Below are 24338 nucleotides of genomic sequence, written 5' to 3'. Positions count from 1 at the left end.
TTACACACACCTCTCCCCGTTCTTCAGCTCCTTTGACCCGATCGCGGGACACCGGCGGCGATCGGGTCTGCGGGTCCCGCAGGCTTGGTCATGGAGCTTCGGAACGGGGCCATGGCTGGGCTCTTAAAGGCGACGTACAGGTACGTGCCTGTGCCCAGCCATGCCATTCTGCCGACGTATATCGGCGTTAGGCGGTCCTTAAGTGGTAAAAGATATTATACACATATTCCATTAAGAGGTACGTCTCATCATAGCACAGTGGATAGACATACCCTTTGTGGTGATGTCTTAGTATTATTATTATTTATTATTTTAAATTTATTATCTCTCAACCAATTCATCTATACAGTAATAATGATTTTTAGTAATCATTTTTATTGATTAATTTTTTACAAATTTTCTATCCATTTGTTTAAAACCATTTATTTAAACTATTTAATTAATTAATCCATTAGTTCTTTCTTCTTTTTAAACATCACAACATTATCAATGATTTTTACGTACAAGCAAGCTTCTACTTATGTATATCTATATCCATTTGTTTTTCTACTATCTATTTCTTTAACTTGTTTATTTGCCTGATGTATCTGCCAGCCTATCAGATGTTTTTTCCTTCAGTCTTCCTGTATTTAAAGCAGAGTTTCACCCATATAAAGGTCAGCAGCTACAAAAAGTGTAGCTGCCGACTTTTATTAATTGGACACTCACCTGTCCCAGGTTCCAGCGATGCGGGCATATGAAGCCCCACTCCTCTCCCCCTCCTCTCTGTGGTGCCGGAATCATGAGTGTGGGCGCCCGGCTGTGGCTTCACAGCCGGGCACACACTGCGCATGCGCGAGCCACACTGCATGCCGTGATTGGTCGAGCAATCATCTGGGACCTGTGACGTATCCCAGATGATTGCCGAGAGGGAGGGGGGAGAGGTGAACTTCCTTCCGGTGCTGAGGTGCCCAGGGAGGAAGTGGGAGCTGGAACCCTCTAAAAAGAGGGTGTCCGCTCACCCCCCAAATGTGGCATGTCAGGAAGTTTATGGGTGGAACTCCGCTTTAAGAATATATATGTCAGTCGTGTCAGCTAATCACAGTCTGATGAAGAAGCTCATAGCTTCGAAATGCATTACCGCCCCTTTTATCTGTGAATAGTCATATTTGCTGTTCCTGGCACGTCACGTCTGGTCAGGCGCCATCTTGCGGTTCATGCTGGTCATGGTCGTGATCAGCTGTTCCAGGCTTCCTGCTTCCTGGCTCCCAGCACTTCCTGGATGATTTTCAACACCCCATCCATGCCCCAGGCTGCAGAGGACGATCAGGATGCTCTCTAGACGCTTTCTAGAGCTTCCAGGACTGGCAATCTTATTACATTCTGACCGCTTTCTACCTCAATTGTGAGTTACTACTTTATTTTTAATTAAAATTCTTGGAAATACTGTACTCAGTCTGGCACCCCTCTGTTCCCCTTTCTACGCAGAGTTTACTGCTTCACTCTAAGGGTGCTGCCTCCAGGTGCTGAACACACAAGAAAATGGACCATTGATGGACTATATTTGTGTATGTGTGTATGTTCTAACACACTACTTTTTATGTAAACACATTCCAGTTGTTATATAACCTTTATGCTATCAACCTTATCTAGTGCTGCCGTTTACTATCGTTTGAAGGTTTCCACCTGCAACTATTTATTGCTCTGTGGTTTTTGTCCACCTGTTTGCTACTTTGTTTTGGTCATCTGTATAAATATTAGCTGTCAGTGGTGGCCAAACCCAGGTACCACAAGTTTGATGCATTATGCATAACTTTTTGCCAAGTCCTTTTGAACTAAAGACATCCTAAACTCTTCAGAGCAAACACACACACACACACACACACACACACACACACACACACACACACACACTTTCCACTGGTGATACAGAGGGGTTGATTTACAAAAGGCAAATAGCTTCTCCAGAGCTTTTTTGCTTCTCACATGATTGGATGATGGAAATTAGCAGAGCTTCTGCTCATTTACTAAGCTCTGGAGCAACTGCACTTTTCAAAGTGCACAGTGTATATGCCTTTATAAATCAACCCCATAAAGTCTCAATGCCTATATCTACAAATAGCTGAATTAGTAAGCAACTGATAAAGGAAAAAAATCTGAGTAATATTCTTGTTGCTTTCAGTATGTATCACACACCAGAGACGTTTTTGTCACCCCATGGGATCAACAATGTTGGAGCTGCTAGGCCAGGGCTATATACGATATTTTAAATTGATATCTTAACCTAAGAACAGCATTTTAAAATATTGTAGTTTACCAATCCATAGATGTAGTGGCTGCATTGAGGTTCATTTTCAGGCTAAGGGCATTCACAGCAAATACTGAAAATAACTAAAATCTCTTCTGGGGCTTTTATAGTTTTATGGTTCATGACTAGGTGTGTTCACCCTCATGCCCTTTCCTTGTACCATACAGAAAGTCAGGAGCACTTCCCCAATGAAGTCAGAGACAGCAATAAAAATCTGAGAGGTTCTAACCATTTATAAATGAATATGATTTGTTTTACATCTGTTTCTAGAGATTCCTATTTCTATTCTAAGTGACAAGAATCCTCCAAATAGAATCTAATGCCGCATACACATGATCATTTTTCAGCATGAAAGAAATCGTTGTTTTTTCAGCATGTCTAAAAAACGAAGTTGCCTACACACCATCGTTTGAAAAAAATAATCTAGCAAAGCGTGGTGACGTACAACACGTACAATGGCACTTTAAAGGGGAAGTTCCATTTGCCTTTGGGCTGCTTTAGCTGATTCCGTGTTAGTAAAAGATTTTACCAGAACGAGCGCTCCCATCTCATAACTTGCTTCTGAGCATGCGCAGGTTTTTTTCCGTCGTTTTAGCCCACACACGATAATTTTTTACAACCCGAAAAACAACATTGTTTAAAACGACGTTAAAAAATGCAGCATGTTCGAATTTTTTTTTGGGCGTTTTTCAGAACCTGAAAAATGATGTGTAGCCCACACACGATCATTTTAAATGATGTTTTTGAAAAACAACGTTTTTTTCATGTCGAAAAATTATCGTGTGTACGCGGCATAAGACTAAATAGAAAACTTTGCGCTAGTTCTCCTAGTTACTGTTTTACTTATACTTTAAGTAAAACCTGTACTAATAGATGTATAGACTGCCATTGTTGATCTTATCTAAAAATGCTAGTTACATGGCCTCTCTGACTTTTATGCCGCGTACACACGATCATTTTTCGGCATGAAAAAAAATTTGTTTTTCAGCATGTCCAAAAAACTAAGTTTTTCCAACTTCATCATTAAAAACGACGTTGCCCACACACCATCGTTTTTAAAAAATTATGAACAAAGCGCGGTGACATACAACACGTACGACGGCACTATAAAGGGGAAGTTCTATTCGCCTTGGGGCTTCTTTAGTTGATTCCGTGTTAGTAAGAGACGATTTGCGCTTTTCTGTCTGTTACAGCGTGATGAATGTGCTTACTCCATTATGAACGGTAGTTTTACCTGAACGAGCGCTCCCTTCTCATAACTTGCTTCTGAGCATGCTCGGGTTTAAAACGTCGTTTTAGCCTACACACGGTCATTTTTTACTACCCGAAAAACAACATTTTTAAAAACAACGTTAAAAAATGCAGCATGTTCTAATTTCTTTTTGGTCGTTTTTGAGAAGCCGAAAAAGATGTAAAGCCCACACACGATCATTTTAAATGACGTTTTTAAAAACTTCGTTTTTTTTTCATGCCGAAAAATGATCGTGTGTACGTGGCATAAGACTAAAAAGAAAACTTTGCACTAGTTCTCCTAGTTACTATTTTACTTATACTTTAAGTAAAACCTGTACTAATAGATGTATATACTGCCATTGTTGATCTTATCTAAAAATGCTAGTTACATGGCCTCTCTGACTTTTAGGCCCCGTACACACGTCCGAGGAACTCGACGGGCAAAACACATCGTTTTGTCTGTCGAGTTCCTTGTGAAGCCGCCAAGGACCTCGGCGAGCTGAAATTTCCCATTGAACAACATGTTCTCTATTTCCTCGCCGAGGTCCTCGTCGGCTTCCTCGGCCGAAAGTGTACACACGGCCGGGTTTCTCGGCAGAATTCAGCTCCGACCGAGTTTCTGGCTGAATTCTGCCGAGAAACTCGGTCGTGTGTACGGGGCCTCATACTTTAAGCCATGGACATGGAACAAACATTTAGTCTGTGACATCAGGGCAAAGTCAAAGTCTAGCTTTAAGACTATTCAGACTATTCAATTCAGTGATTCAAAATATATTACAATGAAAATTTCATCAATATTGAAGCCAGACAACTATATTTTTTCAAGAAGAGGTCAGCAATGGCGGCATACAAGTTCCCTTAGTACAGGATGCTTTTAAGACATTGAAATGGAAGCCAGTGCACAGTTAGATTAAGAAGCAGGTTTAAAGAAAAGTGGGTATGAATTCAATGGCCACTATACTCGAACCTTACAATTTTTTTTTTTATATGGTAAAATAGTTTTTAGCAGTCCTGATGAAGTTATATAATATTACAGTAAATATACACTTCTGAAAAAAATAACAAAATATAAAGCTGGTTGTATAAAGACAAGCTCACTGCATATGACAGTATTACAATATCTACAATAAACATACCTGGCACCTCCCATTGGCATTATACATTAGCCATTAATTTGTTTTTCTTGGTTTTGTGGCAGTAAAAAAGAAAAAGAAAGTTGTTTATTTTGTCTGTCTAGTCTTTGTCCCCATCATCACAATGGCCACAAAGACAAAATTAATACAAAGTTTTTTTATACAGCTCATGAAACCAGGTATAAAATGCCATTGACTGGCCTTGTAAATTACCTCTGTTGATATACATATTGGTAATAAACAAGTATAAAACATTTTTTTGGTCAAATAGCCAGATGTCTTGGGGGTATAATTTTGTAATATACTTTATACTGTACTATAGTGTATATGAGAGGACCATTACTTTTGAAACTTGCAAAGTAAAATAGCACTAAAGAATCACCAAGACATAGGAGCCTTAGGCCCCTTTCACACTGGGGCGGGAGGCGCGGTGGTGGTATAGCGACGCTAAAAATAGCGGCGCTATACCGTCAGATTTGCCGCGGGATTCGGCCGCTAGCGGGGCGGTATTAACCCCCACTAGCGGACGATAAAGGGTTAATACCACCCGTAATGCGCCGCTGCAGAGGCGCATTGTGGGCGGTATTGCCGCGGTTTCCCATTGTTTTAAATGGGAAGGAGCGGTATACATACCGCTCCTCTCACCACTCCAAAGATGCTGCTGACAGGAGGTTTTTTTCTCTCCTGCCAGCGCATCGCCTCAGTGTGAAAGCCCTCCGGCTTTTAACATTGAGGTTGTTGGGCAGTAGTTTTTCAGGCGGTATAGCAGCGCTATTTTTAGCGATGTACCGCCTGAAAAACTCCTCAGTGTGAAAGGGGTCTAACTATCACTGGTGGATTTCAGATAAGAAGAGTTCACAGCAAAAAAAGAGGGCAGCTCCGTTTTTTTTATATATTTTATTTATTTTGAAATCTTGGGGATACAGAATTACATCCAACATTCTTCTGTACAGAAATTGTAATTATACATTGGCTTAACCACTTAACGACCGCCGCATGTACATATACGTCCACAGAATGGCACGTACAGGCAGATGGGCGTACCCATCGTCTGGGAGCGATCCGGGATGAGGGGCTGCTATTCGTTTCTAGCCACCCCCTCGCGATCGCTCCCCGGAGCTAAAGAACGGGGAGTGTCGTATGTAAACACGGCTTCCCCGTGCTTCACTGTGGCAGCTGCATCGAATGTGTCATCCCTTTTATAGGGAGAAACAATCGATGACGTCAGACCTACAGCCACACCCCCCTACAGTTGTAAACACACACTAGGTGAAACATAACTCCTTCAGCGCCCCCTGTGGTTAACTCCCAAACTGCAACTGTCATTTTCACAATAAACAATGCCATTTAAATGCATTTTTTGCTGTGAAAATGACAATGGTCCCAAAAATGTCTCAAAATTGTCCGAAGTGTCCGCCATAATGTCACAGTCATGAAAAAAATCAATGAGGAAAAAAAAAGTTTTTTTTATATATTTTTGGGGGATATTTATTATAGAAAAAAGTAAAAAATATTGCATTTTTTTCAAAACTGTCGCTCTATGTTTGTTTATAGCGCAAAAAAATAAAAACCGCAGAGGTGATCAAATATCACCAAAAGAAAGCTCTATTTGTGGGAAAAAAAGGACATCAATTTTGTTTGGGAGCCACGTCGCACGACCGCGCAATTGTCTGTTAAAACGACGCAGTGCCGAATCGCAAAACCTGGCCTTGTCTTTTAGCTGCATTTTGGTCCGGGGCTTAAGTGGTTAAAGGGTCACTAAAGAAAAATATTTTTTTTGCTGAAATGACTGTTTACAGGGTATAGAGACATAATAGTTAACTGATTCCTTTGAAAAATGATTAAAAATAGATAAAAACCAATCATATAATGTACCTGCAGTTTAGTTTAGTTGTTGCTGTTGTTTCCTGGTTCTCTGATGTACAGAGACAAAGAGCCAATAGAGGGCAGTGATGCTTTTTAAAACGAAACTGGATTGGTGCTGACACACAGTAATCACACCTCCTTGATTAGTCACCACAGTGAGAAATATCCCAGTACTGTGGTGATCAGGAAACAGACAACCAGGAAGTGTCCAGAACAGAGAGGAATTACAGCAACATCAAAGCAAAAACGAACAATGAGGAAGTGAAACCAGGACTGTAGTATGTAAAGGAAGCTATTTAGCTAAACAAAAAAATTCCTTTTGTGACCCTTTAAAACTCACATTGATGTAAAAAATATTCAAAAATTTTGCTTGATAAGAGAAGACAAATAACTCCTTAATAATATATATATTTTTTTACATTTTCGGTTATATATCCTCTTTTGATTGAGGCAGCTCTGAATGTTAGATCCTATATTCCTCAACTGATAGAGTTTCCTCTCTAGAATATTGGGTGGAAGAACAACGAGGTTTCAAAACTGCTTAACAGAAAATATATTTTTTGTCTAACAGCCTGGAATCATTAATAAATGGACAAGCGTGTAGGAGACTTCAAACTCAAGATAAAAAAAAAAGTATTCTGTAAATTCTTGGCATGTTTGTTCTAGTAAAATACTTTTATTTAGTATTTTTTATAGTGAGCACCTGCTGAGTGCTGGTTGATAATATGGCTGTCTCTCTGCAGATTATTGCCTTTGATGAACTTCGGACAGACTTTAAGAACCCTATCGAACAGGGGAATCCATCCAGAGCGGTGAGATTTTCTTATTTCTTCAATTTTTCATCTTCCTGTTATTGCATTGCAGAGCCTCTCAGCAGCTGTGGGATAGAGAAAGGGCCATACAGTATATCTACAGCTGTCACTAATGTCTTGTATCTCTCTGCATGTTTTCGTCTGACACCTTTCCCTTAATTGTCACCTCTCCTTTCTTCTTTTCTTTTAATTTCTATCTTTTACTGCCTCCTGCTCCTACCATCCAAATTCTTCTATCCTCTTTTACATTCCCTTCTTTATTCCACTCTCTCTTTCTCCCCATCACCTTTTCTACAGAGAGAGAGGGTTAAGAACGTGGAACGGATTTGCTGCTTGCTCAGAAAGGTCAGCGACACAACCTGTGTGTTATTGTACAATATGCGTGTTGTCCTATGCTACGTTTGTTATCTATAATGTTTTTCAGCGTGTGCAGCATACTGTATGTTTTGATTGTATTTTATTCCATTGTTATGTATGCCATATTCACAGTGTCATCAGAATCTCATATTTATTAGATAACAATAGACTCCATACTACAGATGTATACATTGCTTTTTGCATGTGACTTGAACATCTGTCTTTTATATATTTATGTTTGTTTTTTTATGTTTTTACTCGATTATTGTGCATTTGTGAAGAAATATTTGTGAATACTTTTTTCACATTGGTGCCAAGTTCACGTTAACAACTAAAAATGGAACAATCATACCTGCATCAGAAATGCTGGAGCCCAACATGTACGTTTCCGATTGCCAGCAACCATGCAAAGCTAAAATATCAGAAATGGGTGGATCTGACCTTTAAAGAAAGTTTTAGCATACTACTAGGTAATCCGGTAGAAACACATCAAATGTAGACATCAGTGTAAATCTTCTCTGTTGAAAAGCATCCCTGTACAAAAAAAAAAAAACAATAAAAAAAAAAACTTTATGCTGCAGCAATAGAAGTGCTCTTATATTTTACAAATATACTGAGAGACTACGGTGGACACATTTGCACAAATTTCATAATCTGATCACATTTCTTTAAATGCAATACGGAACATTTATTTACAGTATATTATTGTATAGATTGAATTAAAAGACCACAGCAAATATCTTTTCATGGGGGAGGGGGGCATACCAAAGTGACCTAGTGGAGCAGATAATCAAAATGTAACCTTAGTAGAATGTAGGACTAGGCCTAGATAGGAAAGAATACATATTTTTTGTAAAGTATGTAAAGATAGAAAAGAGTTAATTCATAGGTACATTACTTTCGGACCTTTTAGAAATGTTCTAATTAAAAACAGCATATTCTTTCAAAATGTGTACCTACTCAGTTGACTACACACAGAAAAATTTAACAATTTTTTCCTGAAATAGGATAGAATGCAGCTTACTAGTCCTTAGATGTGATGGCTGCATTGTTCCCACCTCCACACACACTTAAAAACACCATGAGGAGGACGGGGACTGGCTTTTAAAGTCTCAACATCAGTGACCACTGCTCTGACACAGTAAGGCCAGTTGGCTAGCAATGATGATAATGCTCACTCTGGGAACCAAAGGAACAGAACAAAAAGTGGTCACAAGCATGCTTCATGGGACAGCCATGCACGTTAAATCTTGATCACATTTCTAATCTAATAATATTACAATTGTAGTTAACATTTCAGTAACACATTGTAAAAACATTTTTTTTTTTTATATTACTGCATACATGCTCCTTTGAGCTATTGATTTGTACGTTTGTAAATAGGCAGTTACAACCTCATGGCCGTACATCTGATTAATCCTATGCTGTCAATGTGTATATGCATATCCTTCATCTTTAGTAAATCAGAAAAAGATATGATAAGAAGAATGGACTTGTGGACCCCACTTTATTCATCTATAAAGTATGGTACCAACATCCTGATTAGCTTGTAAAATACACTGATTTGATTGATTGGAATGTTCATCCAGTACCAAATAAAGCACAAAGACATTCCCATAAAACATAAATAAATAATTTTCTTATACAAAAGTCAACCCTAAATGTAATGTGTTGATGAATAAAATATACAGTGTACATAACCTCTTTCTCACTCATAAAGATCATTCCCTAAATGCAGTTGCAGACCCTAATCACCACAATATAGGTAAGTCGTTGGCCAGAGAGGTGAAGTCCCTTATTTGCCAAAGTTTTCACTTGTTGATTACAAAAATTCATCTGGAGTAGGAAAGAAATGGATATTGTACAATATATAAATAGAGACAGTTGTCACAAAATAACTGTAATTCCATACAAAAGAATGTTTTTTTTTTGTTTTTTTTTTTTAAGGGTAAATTTTATTCATTTTCAAGTAAAAACAGAGGTATACATTAATCAAAGCATTCCTGTTACAGAAGATAATATCCATCGAATACATAATCGATAACATACAGGTTTAGAAGGATTAGCTACAATGCAACAGTGCACATATTACAAGTATGTTGTCTATTCAACTATGCATAGTTCCAACCTCCATCTCCGGGGAAGTACCCCTGGGTACAAACATGTAAAAAAGGAAAATCAAAAACTTAGAATAGCAATGTAATTGAAGTTATCCACTTTTGGAAGCATACCAATAAACTCATTACCCTTGTTATGCAGAAGTATTCATGTATTTATTTTATTTGAGCCATTTCCCAATGAGGAAGACAGGAAACAGTCCTGGTCCCGTCTATTCTGCATTCACACCTCTATATCTGCTGACACTGATTTAATCCAACCAGCCCATATTTTGTTAAACTTTTTTGGGCATCCCCTGGAAATGTAGGTCAATTTATTATTTTGGTAGGGCTCCATTAATCAGGTCAACCCAGCAGAGGAGGGACGAAGGCCTTGCATCCTTCCTCTTAAGACCCAATGCCTTTTTAGCATAAAAAAAAAAAAGAGCATTTGTAAGAGAGTCTTTTTTGATTCAGACAATTCCTCCTCCCCAAAGTCACCTAGTATGCATCTGGCTGGAGCACAAATTTTTGGGAGGGCAAATTTTTCCTCCCGCCCAGAACTTCCCTACGTGAGGACAATGCCATATCATGTGAAAGTAATCCCGTACCCCAGCCCTGCACCGATGGCATTCTGGTGTTTTCACCCTGCCCATCTTATGAAGACGCGCAGGAGTAGAATACACACGATGGAGGAAATTACACTGGACAATTTTGTCTCTGGTCGAAATAACGGCAATAACGATACGGTGATCTCAACCCAAGATTCTATTGTAAGGAATGGGATATCAGTTCTCCACTGAGCTTCCACTCTCTCCATCCTAGGTGAAGAAGAGGTTAGCAGGGCGAAGTAATATCTCAAGATAAGTTTTGAGTGGTCTCCCTTTAATAATAGTTTCTCCAGCTCAGAATGGGCGAGCTGGACCTCCTGAAGACCAAATTGAGCTGCTACAGCATGGCGCAGCTGGAGATACTGATAGAAATAGGCGTTGGGGCATTTATATTCGGTTTAAATATCCCTGAATGTTCTAAAAGTTTGGTTCCTGAAAAATTGGTACACATACTTGAAACCATATCGAGCCCAACATACCCCATCAGGGATTTTATATATTTCTTTGAATTGGGGATTATACCACAGTGAAGCGTTAGGAGAAGAAGTCAGAGGGCTACTCCCCGTTCATTTATTACAAATAGGAAAAATCCTATATGAAAGTTTAAGAACATCTGTGCCCTGTGAAGGGTAAGGGCCATTTCTATATATCACATTAGTGAGTGCCTCAAATGAGTGCATCAGGGCAGCCTGACTCTCCACCGAAGCCACATCCATCTGGGGGAAAAAACACCAATGAATATGCGTTAGTTGTGCTGCCAAGTAATAGCACTGTAAGTTTGGCAGAGCCAGCCCGCCACTCTGGACCAGTAAAAACAATGGCCCGGATTCAGAAACAACTTACGCCAACGTATCTATTGTTACGCCGCGTAAGTCCACGAATGCGCCATCGTATCTATGCACCTTATTCAGCAAACAAGATACGCCTGAATTTTGGCTTAATACGACCGACGTAAGTCTCCTACGCCGTCGTATCTTGGGCGCATATTTACGCTGGCCGCTAGGGGCGCTTCCATTGATTTACACGTCGAATATGTAAATGACCTAGATACGCCGATTCACGAACGTACTTGCGCCCGTCGAAGTAAGCTACGCCGTTTACGTAAGGCGTACGTCCGGCATAAAGTTATTCCACATAAAGCAGGGGTAAGTCATGTTAGGGTATGGACGACGGAACAGCAGTCGTATTTTACGTCGTTTACGCAAGTCGTACGTGAATGGGGCTGGGCGTAGGTTATGTTCACGTCATAGGCATTGAGCCGTCGTATCTTAGGGAGTATATGCAATGTGATTCTGAGCATGCGCGTGCATGCGCCGTTCGTTCGACCCTTCATTTACATGGGGTCACGCTTCATTTTAATACAACACACCCACTACCTTCCTACTTTGAATTAGGCGGGTAGATCATCTTGAATATGTTGTTTCGACCCAGGAAGTTGAGGGACAGTTTAGACCAAGTCTGCATGTTATCCTTCAGATGTACCATTAGAGGGTGCAAATTGTTTTTGATATATACGTTCGCTGGTAGCTGGATGTCAACCAGGTATCGGAACCAGGAAACAATTTTTAATGGCACCGCATCAGGCAGACTGGGGAAATAGTCAGGGCTGATAGGGAAAAATCTGTGATTTATCCCAATTAACTTTAAACCCAGAGTACCTTCCAAAACTTGTGATTCTTTTCAACACTGTAGCCAAATAACCCTCTGCCTCCACCAGATATAGGAGCATATCATCGGCATATAAAGAGGTCTTTTCTTCCTTAGTGTTTATCCAGAAGCCCTTCACCTCTCCATCCTCCCTCAACTGTATAGCCTTAGCAAACAGAGGTCGACAATGGGCACTCCTGCCGACAGGGCCTGCGCTACCACTAGGCCTAGGGCGCCCCGGTACACAGCAGAGATGATGTGAGCGAGGAACAGGCAGCAATCACAGCCTGTGTCACGGTTCACGTTGTCGGACGTTTGCTGAGCCTAAGACCGTCACCTGGTGGTGATACTGGTGTGGTGATACTGGTGTGGTGAGTAAAACTGTTGTACATTGTATGTATATGTGATGACAATGACATTTTTTTAAATGTGTGTGTATGTGTATATTAAAATATCTGCCAAATGCCCCCCCCCCCGGGATTAATTGCATTTATTGACACTGGTGAAGCGTCATTGATGGACGCGGGTGAGGCTGTATTTGATAGGCGGGGTTGAGGCTGTATGTGATGGACGCGGATGAGACTGTATTTGGTGGACGCAGATGAGGCTGTATTTGATGGATCTGGGTGAGGCTGTATTTGATGGGCGTGGGTGAGACTGTATTTGATGGGCGCGGGTGAGACTGTATTTGATGGACGCAGGTGAGGCTGTATTTGATGGACACGGGTGAGATGGCATTTGATGGGCGCGGGTGAGATAGAATTTGATGGGCACTGGTGAAACTGTATTTGATGGGCACGGGTGAGGCTGTATTTGATGGGCGTGGGTGAGACTGTATTTGATGGGCGTGGGTGAGACTGTATTTGATGGACGCAGGTGAGGCTGCTCACATACCGGAAGTCGACATGCCCCCCCACCCACACAAAATGTTAATTATCCAAAATAAAATTGCAATAATGTTGTATCAAGGTAAAATGCTAAGGCTTAGGGACCTGAAGTAGAACCCCAAAGAAAGTACAGAAAATGCCCCTACAAATATGGAGGATCCAGCAGACACCAAGCAGGAACAGATGGTCAATATCTATGAGGTGAATTAAGAGCAGGTGTCCTGAAATGTAAATTTTTAATTACTCACCAAACTATTCTGAAGAATATATCTATATCTATATTTATATCTATAGATAGATAGATATATAAATAGATGGTGAAACAATCCCCATGAGTAGAGAGCAATATATCTACCAGTATGTATGCTGACTTGCTCCTGCAGACTCCTAGAGGTGGGAGCAATGAACCCTCTTATAGTTTTCTAATTGGATAGTCTGTAAATCCAACAAGTTGAATATAAATAAAAAAAGAATCCCTTACAAGGAGGTCAGTACATGCATAACTTCCATTGCACAAACAGTGGTAGCTTACTTAATGTGTGCTAAATTATGCCTGCCTCATTAGGGATGAGCTCAGTGTTTGGTCCGAACTCATGTTTAGACAGAACACAGGCTGTTCGGGTGTTTGTCTAGGGCGTGTGGCATGGATGAATGTAACATCTTCCGGCTGTCAATGGTTGCTAAGGAAGCAGAGGCTGCTTGCAGCCTCTGTATCCTTACCAACCACTGACATCACCTGGCTTATTCACTTAGGCCTCGTACACACGATAGGTTAACCAGAGGACAACGGTCTGAAGGACCTTTGTCCTAGGTTAACCTATGAAGCTGAGATGGTCCGTCATGCGTACACACCATCAGTTAAAAAAACGATCGTGTCAGAACTCGGTGACGTAAAACACAACGACTGTTGTCCTCTGGTTAACCTATCGTGTGTACGAGGCCTCACATAGCCAGGAATCCCCAACCATGTAAAAAAATGGGCAGGGAATAGAGCAGGTTATGTCATAGACTAAATATGGCCAAACGGCTATATTTGGGCAATGCTGTCAATGGTTGTTATGGAAGCAGCGGCTGTTACTCCTACTCACTACTGAGGCCACCCAGCCTATTATTTACATAGGTCAGGAATCCCCACAAAAGCAAATGGGTGGGGAAAGGAGCTTTACATTATTGTCTAAATAATATGGCCACATGGCAAGATGGCAATGGGCATTGTGATTAATGATGGATTTACGAGGGACATTTTTGGGAGTTTTTTCTTTTTAATAAAGGAAGGGTGAAACATTTTAGTGTCTTTATTTCTAGGTTACAACTCTTTTTTTCATTTTGTAAATGAGTATCAGTATCCCTACTCATTCACATGGAGGGGGGTATCTGGGGGGCCCCTTATTATTAAAGGGGGCTTCCAGATTACAATATGCCCCATCAACAGCATGGGGACAAGGTGCTTCACCAGGGGGGGTCACCACATGTTGAAGGGATATGGCCAGGTATGGTTCACAAACTGGAGTCATGCAATGCGGACTTCCTGCAATTGTAAATTAAACATGTGAAGCCTAGCAAGTCATTTTCACACTTATAGCCCACCCAGATAGCAGCACAATTGCTTGCTATCTGGGTTGGAGGGGTCTGTGTACTTCATTTTTTAATAACAAACAGCAAGATCCATAAAGACATGGATGAGCAAGTTTGGGGTGGAGGAACTCGACTGTCCTGACCTCAACAGAACACCTTTGAGATGAATTAGAGCAGAAACTGCGAGCCAGGCTTTCTCGTTCAACATCAGTTCCTGACCACAAATACGCTTCTGGAAGAATGGTCAAACATTTCCATAGACATTCACCTCCACCACAAAACGTGCGTGCTTATCGGAAGGCAAGCTATTGTAAGCTTGCGGCTATTTACCCAGCCAGGGCCTTTATCCAGGAGGTTTTGAAATAGCAGGTCAATAGCTCTCAGACACTGCTGAGTGAGCCAGAGAGCCCCCAGGAGCCTCCCAATCTCCCTGGTCGCCTGCTGTGTACTTTTACCTCACCAAATCAAGTATCCTTGAGCTGCTATTTCAAAACGTCCTGGATAAAGGCCCTGGCTGGGTTCATAGCTGCAAGCTTACAATAGCTTGCCTTCCGGTAAGCACCCACTTTATGTGGTGGAGGTGCACGATTTCATGGTGGTGTTGGAAGCTATTTCAAGATTATGCACATTTGTGTTCCATGGACTGAATACCGTATATATTGCACATGGTTTGGTGCTTAGAGTCATGTCAAGATTCATGCACAATCATTTGTGTTATATGAACTGTTTATCACAATAACTTTTTTTTTTTTTAGCGTGGCTCCGTCTAATTATTAATTTTGTATATGTGTGTATTTCACTTTTGAGCTGCTACTTTCTACTTCTATTATTTCACTTAGCACGGTATTCTCTTATATATATATATTTTGATCAAGAGTGCTCAATATAGAAAGAATCTGTAGCAAATTACAGCTCTACGCAGCATTAAGCCTGAGTAATCTGTCCATGATCAGGTCCACTGGAGCAAGCCCAAGGACATCTAACCAGAGGGTGTAATTTTTGGAACCTCCAAAATAAATTAATCAAGTCACCATAATCACATTTACATCTGGAACTAGTAGGTGTTGATTAAAATCCCATTGTATGTAACCTATGAGGAGTATAGTATATCCACAAAATAATATATAATTGGGTCAATCTCTGCATCACTTTGGCATCTTGTCTTGATACAAACATTTTTGCAAGTTTGTTTTGGACAATTAACAACATTCTTTTGTATGGAATTATGATTATTTTGTGACAACTATCTCTATGCATATATTGTAGATTATCCAATTCCTACTCCTCATCCGGAGTTGTGTAATGAGAACTTTGGCTCATGAAGGGTTTCACCTTTTTTACCATTGATACTGACTTACGGTACCTATATTGTGGTGATTAGAGTCTCCAACTGTATTTAGCGAATGTTCCAGGAAAGATTTATGTAGACTGTATATTTTATTAATCAATGCATGGCATTTTTTAAGGTCGATTTTTGTATAAAAATAATTTTTCTCTTTCTAAGGAATTGTCTTTATGTTTTATTTAATACCGCGTAAAAATCCCAATCAATGAAATCTGTGTATTTTCCATATTCCAGAAACACTGTTAAAGATTGAGGCCAAAGCTTACAGATCTGCACCCACATCTTCCATTACATCATTATGAAAGTATTTTTGCATGCCCTTTGATCCCTTGGCTGTCTGGGCCCTGTCAACAAAGGGACAGATAACCAGAACAACAAGAAACAGCCTCAACTTCTTTCACCATAGTCAAGGTGTTCATTGGTTACGCACCTTACAAAAGCTTGTGTTTTTATGTTTTATTTTTGCAAAATCAGTTTGCATGGACTAGCTAGCGGTATTTTGAGGAGCATTGAAACTTTCAGCAGGGAGACGCTGTGAACACAGCGTCTCCTCGCAGGGATGTAGTCCCAAGGGAGGGGGGCGAGCACGCTGACTAACCCCCAGCCAGAAAGGCTCGGATGATGGGGGCAAGCTTACTGGGGAGGAACAGGAAGTGAGAAATTCAGACAAAGAAAAAAGACATTTAGAAGGGAAATCGAAGGAAAAGGTAAGTGAACCAACAATGCACTAGCTTAAAGGGGTTGTAAAGATTATTATTTTTTTAAATAACAAACATGTTATACTTACCTCCACTGTGCAGCTCGTTTTGCACAGAGTGGCCCCGATCCACGTCTTCTGGGGTCCCTCGGCGGCTGTCTCTGGTCCTCCCTGCAAGAACTCCACACATTCATGCGAGCGAGCTTGCATGGTGTGGAGTCCTTGCAGGCGCGCTCCCGTGATACAGCTATAGCCGTTCACTGTATCACTCTGCCCCGCCCGAGTGATACATATCACCTTAATGCATAGGATGCATTACCTTAATGTGCATTAAGGTAAAAAACGTTTACCTTTACAACCCCTTTAAAGGAATCTATTTAGAAAATAAAAAACGAACCTTTACAACCCTTTTAAGATGACCAGTTTTGCATACATTTTCAATAAAACAATTAATATTGTACAGACTTCTGGCATACCCATAGAGGATGATTTACCAAAAACAAATTTGGGGCCAAATCCACAAAGAAATTGCGGATCTTAGTTTTAGGCAGAAAAGTTACAATTGCGCAATTTTAGTATTTTAGGTAGCGATCCACAGAGCACTTACCTCTAAAATTGCGCCAGTGTAGCTGATCTCCTTGCATCTTAAGCGATCCCTAATTAAAATGGGCGATTCCCATTTAAATTAGGGCGCGCTCCCGCGCCGGACGGACTGCGCATGCGTGTGACGTCATTTTTCCCGACGTGCATCGCGCATACGTAGTTTACGTCGGGCTTTGTGGATAGCGACGGGTTTGTAAAGTTGCGACGGGAAAAAAAAAAGTTACGCGACAGGAAAAAAAAATCAAATTTAAAAAAAAACCGCGGCGATCGAAAAAAAGGTATGGTTTTGCATGGTCTACTAAAGTTAGTCCATATAAAACCAACCTTAGTTTTGCGCAAGCAAATTCGTAACTTACGCAAATCACACAATGCCTAAAGCTTTGTGGATCTCCGTAAGTACTAATTTGCATACGCAAGGAGGGATTTCGACTCGAAATGCCCCCAGCGGCGGATGCGGTACTGCATCCGAAGATTCAACAGCGTAACTAAATTACGGATGTCGGATCTTCTGCCTAACTTGGGAAAAATCCTTTTGAGGATCGCTCCCAAAGTTAGGCACAGAGATACGCAGGCGGAACAGCAGTTCCGCCTGCGTATCTCTTTTGTGGATTTGGCCCATATTGTGCACTTTGCAAGTGCAGTTCCACTCAGTTTCCTTTGAACATGTAGACGGGTGAAGCTTCACTTTGTAAAGAATACCCAATTAGGTGCAAAGAAAATACAGTAACCATTTTTGCTTGCACATGATGATAATGATAGACATGATTAGAGCTTTTCCACATTTACTAAACTCTGGGGAAAATTATACAGTAAATCTTCTATAATTGTCTGCATTGATACCCTATACATACTTATGTGCAAGAAAAGGAGGGCACTAGTGCAACTGCCAAAAACAATAGGCATACAAAGATAAACAACATAAAGAGGTAGAGTCTTTTAGTCCTTGAGAAAAGTCCATATAAATACACTGGCATGAAGTTCACATTATTGCAGTGTTGGCAATCTCTCTTTCTAGCAGTATCTGGGGAAGCTCCCACTAGCAAACCATGTAAAAACAAAAAGAAGGAGAGAAAAGCACCACTACCGAAGTGTAGCATTTGTTAAAACATATTTATGAAATGAAAAACAATAAATATGCACTCACGTTTACAAGATTAAAAAGTGTATCCAGGGCTGTCTTTAATATTGATTGGACCCTGGGCAAACATTTTTTTAGCCCCCCTTGCATGCAATCTCACCCTCCACATGCTCTGAGACATACAATAAATAGCAGCTAGACTCAAAATCAGTTTCCTGAATCAAGGCAGCGATTGGGATTGGTTGTCAGAGGTTACAGTGCATCATTAACGCTCACTGACTGGCTGCTAGAGGTTACAGCAAACATTATGGCTCGCTGATTGGACATCCATACCACTCACTAATTGGTTGCAAGAGGTTAGTGCACATCATTACTGCTCACTGATTGCTTGCTAAAAGTTACAGCACATCATCTCCTCACTACCTGCACACCACGGACTGGGGAGGTGAGGGGACCCATCAATAGACAGAAAACTCCTAGGAATCCTAGGGCTCCTGTGATGAGTGCAATGCTGGGGGGGGGGGGGGGGCAAATTCTGAATCATGTAGAGAAAAGCTGGAAATCTTTGGCAAACATATAGTGGGGGATTCTACACTGATCGCCAATGTAATGGTGAATTTACAATGACCACCAATGTCAGGGGGGGTTTACACCGACCACCAATGTCAGGGGGAAATGGCACTGGCCAACATGTAATGGGGAATTTTATGCCACCCACCAATATAAATAATTATTTCTACACTGACACCAATAGAATAGGAGCATTTAAACCAACCACCAGTGCAAGGGGGAATTTACACTGATAACCATTGTTGAGGTGATTTGACCACTAATGTAAGTTGACACTTTTACACCGACCACCAATGTAAAGGGGGATTTACATCGACCACCAATGTAAAGGGGGATTTACACTGACCACCAGTGTAAGGGAAATTCAGCACCTACCACCAATGTAAAGGGAAATGTACACTGGTCACCAATGTAATGAAGAATTTACATTGACAACATGTAATGGGGGATTTTACATCAACAATCAATAAAGGAGGATTTCTACATTGGCCACCAATGTAAGGGGGGATTTACACTCACCACCAATTTAAAGGGGGCTTCTACATGTACCACAAATGTAAGGAAGGATTCAAAACTGACCACAAATGCAAGTTTGGATTTTTTTTTACAGATTACCAATATAAAGAGGAGTTTCTACACTGGCCACCCATGTAATGGGGATTTACATTGACCACTAATTAAATAGGAGCATTCACAGTAACAACCCATGTAAAGAGGGAATTACACTGACCACCAATCTAAGGAGAACTTTCACACTGACCACTAGTGTGAATAAACAGATTGTACAACAATCCCCAATGTAGATGAGAAGATTTACACTGGCCATCACCTGCGTTCACATTTGTGTGTGTCGGGAATGCATGCAAAATCGCTCTTCTGACACCACAGAAATCTGCTGCTCTTTAGCAGATACACAGCAGTGCCATTAATTGTTAATGACACCCTCAAGCATCTGCTGCGATGTGTGTATTCACATGCACCAACATTCAGTGTGCTGTGGCACCAGGTTATTTTGAAAAAGGGTTCCACCTCCAATTTACTTACCTTTGCAGAACAGGCTGATGTTAGGCTTATTGACCACAGTTGAAGGCAGGACTTTCCAGCATGTCCTTTTACCTCCCCAGTGGGCAGCATCCAGCAGAACTGATGGTGGATATGTCCCCAGTGGGGTTTGTTATACATATGAATGCTGCCTCTATTTACATATGAATGCAGCAATTCACATATTAATGCCGCCACTATTTACATATCATATGCCCCTTTTGCCCTGCCTTAAAGATGACCCTGAGGCCTCGTACACTCGACCAGGTTTCTCTGCAAAATCTAGCAAGAAAACTGATTCTTGCCGAGATTCCCGTTCGTGTGTACGAGGCATTCAGGTTTCTCGTCAGGAAATCTGGCCAGAATCTCGACGTAAAAAAAAGAGAACCTTGTCGAGATTCTTGTCGGCCTGTTTCCCGATGAGAAACCCAAGCGTGTGTATACTAACCTGTCGCCGTGGAAACCTGCGCATGCTCGAAATGACTTCAACGCATGCGCGGAAGCTTCCACGGCATAGGTAGGGTGAAGCAAGATGGTGGCGACGGCATCGAATGTGACGAGCGCATGCTCCTCATATGCAATGACATCACCGCGTTCTTTCCTTTCAAGAGAACCGCGGTTCTTTTGAAATGACAGTCAGTACACTCCGGCGGCAAGAGTTTCTTGCCAAAAATCTTGTCAGGGAAAACGACAGGTTTTTCCTGACGAGATTCTCGGTCGTGTGTACGAGGCCTGAGTGTATCGATAAGTCTCTAGCAGGGGGCAACTTTCCATGTGGTCATTGGTGACCACCTGAAAGGTTGCCATCTGTTGGAGACTTATTGATATGCTACACTTAGGTAGTGGAACATTTCTCTCCTCTTTGTTTTTGCATAGGAAGTTCAGTTAGCTCAGTGACTCTGTGTTCAGTTAAAAGAAGCCGTCATATGCATGAGAATTAAACAAAAAAGCAATTTCCCTTAGATGATTGAAGTGAACAAAGCTTCACTGGACTAAATTAACATTTTTAGTTATTCAACTATTGTCTTCATTGACAATGGGCAGACTAAAAACTGGGTACAAATGATACTTTAAAGGGGTTGTAAAGGTTCGTTTTCTTCTTTCTAAATTGGTTCCTTTAACCTAGTGCATTGTTGGTTTACTAACCTTTTAATTCGATTTCCCTTCTAAATGTTTTTTTTTCTTTGTTTTCTTTGTCTGAATTTCTCACTTCCTGTTTCTCCTTAGTAAGCTGTTCTGGCTGACTAACCCCCATGGATAATGGGGGCAAGCTTACTGAGGAGAAACAGGAAGGAAAAGGTAAGCAAACCAACAATGCACTAGCTTAAAGGAACCTATTTAGAAAATAAAAAACAAAACCTTTACAACCCTTTTAAACCTCACTCGCCCTTTGCCCAATGCAAGGTAAATCAACAATTTTATATCAATGTTGTTTCTGCTACTAATTACACTAGTTAGATAGAGTTGGTATTTGAACAGTCTTCAGTTTAAATGCTGAAATGTTCTTCACTAAGCTTAGGCTGTATGATGTGCACATGATTGCAAGGGCTTACCTCTCTCTATGAAAACTTTTAGTAGGACATGGCTCCACTGAGTATGTAGATATTGCTGAATCTCCCAACCATTGCCACTGTAGCTGCAAATGATTTTAATGAATGGTTAAAGGATGTATTCATAAACAGTTACAAAACACATGCTGCATTCTTGTTACCAGTAAAATATTTCTCAATTGATAATAGTTTTTCCTGCAATAAACATGTATATTCATAGTTTTACTGTATATCGTGTCACCTAAGACTGGGTGATCATTTATTTTGGTAGGTATTCTGCATTCTGAACATTGGTTCCTGAACACATAGGGCCCTAAATGCAAGTTACACTTGGTACAGTGTTCAGCAACTGTGTATTTCTGCCTGCCATAGACTGACAGACTGCAGGCACCTGTGCCTCCTTCTCTGCTGCAGTTACGTAGCATTAACAGGTCTTTCGCTTTCCCAGCCTATGACTAGACAGTGAAAGTAGAAGCAGCAGACAGATGAGCCCTTCTCTCTCTCGTGCTACTGTCTTCTTCTGTCACCATGCTTCTTGTTTGCATATAAGCATTGCAGCAAAACAAACTGGCTTCCTCTCCCTCTTCCAGTTTCAGCCCTGTTGCATTGCTTACTTAAAGTGGATGTGAACCCTCCATACACCCAGTGAAGTGAACTGCTTTAGATGATACACAGAGATGAACCAAATCCCCCTACTTAGGTTTTACATGTATATCTGCTGTCTTCACATGTATATAATGTTTAGAAAGTTTAGATCATGTTAGGACATTTTCTCTTCCTGTTTAAAACAGAGTGTGACGTCTGGGCATACAGTCAAGATAGCTAACATTGCTGATTGGAGGAAAGGCACACAGCCCCTCTCACCATAGGTGTTTTGTAACAGGGTCAGCTCCCTGCTAATCTATGTTAGCAACCTCCCCCAACAGAAATTTCAGGCTGCTTTTATCAGATGTGTCAGAGAATTTGTCAGGAGTTATTAGGCTGATAATAGAGGAATGGTTCAGGAGAGAGCTTTGGGACTTGGCACTTTGAAGATAAATAACAAAATACTGCAGATATATGTGCCCGGCTCAAATTTCATGAATCGGGTTTACATCCACTTTTAATGTATCCCTTACGTATCTGTCTGAAGTTTAGCTTTAATTCTGATTAAATATAAAGCCTGTAAATGCCTACTGCCTTACTGAGCCTGGCCCTTTTGCATACCTTTAAAGATTTTTTCCACAACAAGCATAAGCTCACCACCCTTTAAATTGTTCCTACAAAAGACTTTGCTAATTAAGTACACTTAATCATTTACAGTAGCAAAACTACTAATAAGGCAGCAGCATGTATGAGGAATGATTGTTGCAGGTGAGCTTCGAGGTAAAAAACGCAAAAAATGAATTGGCTGAAAACCTTCTTATTGATAATAGCTTCCCTCTGTTTTTTTGATTTCTGGAAATCTTGGAAAGTTGGCAAGGTATGTGATGTACGATGGAAGTAATCATACAGTAAATCACAAATTGTCATGTATTTCTGATAAAATTAGGCAATACTAATGCTACTCTACCATTCATTTGCTTTATTTGTATTTACACGTAGCTAATTCCAATCAAAAGTTTATTCATTTTTATGATAACTATAAATGGAGGACATTTCAGTATCGTGGTTTGATTTCTCTTGATTTGGGGTTCTATGTGAAGTCTTTATCAAGTCACATTTCTTTTGTCTCTTTCCCAGCTGGTAGTACCAGAGTATTGTATCCATGGCCTCTTCTGTCTCATGTTTATGTGTGCTGCTGAATGGGTCACTCTTGGTCTGAATATACCGCTGCTATTCTACCACCTTTGGAGGTAACTATTTATTTATTTTGTGTTTTTAACATTAGCAAAATTTGCAAATATATTATTCATATTCTGCATGGCTTTGTGTATATAAAACACTACAAATCTCTTCCCACTCCGCGCTAATATATATATATATATATATATATATATATATATATATATATATATATATACACACACACACACAATACATTACAAACCCTATTGACCTCAAATAAATGGAATAATACAATGTGCAAATACAGTGTCTTTCCAAGATTGTGATTAAGCAACATGAGTGTCAAAAAATCACAATGCACAATATATAAAGTTAATAATATACAAAACACTTAGGGGGTTATTTACGAAAGGCGAATCCACTTTGAACTACAAGTACAAAGTGCACTTGAAATTGCACTTGGAAGTGCAGACGCTGTAGATCTGAGGAGGACATGCAAGGAAAATAAAAAAAAAAGCATTTTAGCTTGCACATGATTGGATGATAAAATCAGCAGAGCTTCCCCTCATTTTAGATCTTCCCCTCAGATCTACAGCGACTGCACTATCAGTGCGATTTCAAGTGCACTTTGCACATGTAGTGCAAAGTGGATTTGCTTTTCGTAAATAACCCCCTTAGTGTCCACTCAGTAAAGCAGGTGCAAATAATACAAGTGCCAATTACAAATTCACATAAACCAAAAATACATGCTTCTAAAACCACTGTGCTTTGCCTGAAAATCTTTGAAGTCCACACCAATGTTTAGAGTGCATCACCACGCCAAACTGACAGGAACTCACCCCAAATATATTTCTCTCTTATTTCAGATAGGCATATATCACTTTAAATGAAGATTACAAACAGGGCTCAAGTCCTGCGGGAACGCGTGGGAATGGAGTTCCTGCACTTTTTTCACAGCAGGAACGCAGTTCCCTTTGCAGGACTAGAGCAGCCGAGAGCAAACGAGCCGCCCGAGCCGATCCTTCACTAAGCGGCGATGCCCAGCTCGAGTCACTGTCAGGGGCAGGCGAACCTTAGTAATCCTTAATGTTACTGGCCGCTTCCTGTATATGGATTCATCAGGTAGTGTGCGGGTATTCAGTCACTTCCTCAATGCCGCAATGTCTCCTGGGAGCTTTTGTCA

At 40.6% G+C, this 24338-nt stretch overlaps 1 protein-coding gene across 2 annotated transcripts in view; it reads left to right on the top strand.

Annotated features, from left to right (window-relative positions):
- CNIH2 (cornichon family AMPA receptor auxiliary protein 2) overlaps positions 1-24338 on the top strand; it is a 169563-nt gene that overhangs the window by 108404 nt on the left and 36821 nt on the right. The window contains exons 2-4 of one of the 2 annotated variants that reach the window (XM_040328822.1): positions 7263-7331; positions 7629-7676; positions 23111-23223. In XM_040328822.1, the coding sequence (XP_040184756.1) occupies positions 7263-7331; positions 7629-7676; positions 23111-23223 (230 nt within the window). The remainder of the gene's footprint in view (positions 1-7262; positions 7332-7628; positions 7677-23110; positions 23224-24338) is intronic. The other variant, XM_040328824.1, reaches the window with a different exon arrangement.

The sequence above is a fragment of the Rana temporaria genome, chromosome 11, assembly GCF_905171775.1.
Source record: "Rana temporaria chromosome 11, aRanTem1.1, whole genome shotgun sequence".
Classification (NCBI taxonomy): Eukaryota; Metazoa; Chordata; class Amphibia; order Anura; family Ranidae; genus Rana; species Rana temporaria.
This window is presented reverse-complemented; position numbering and strand designations above follow the sequence as displayed.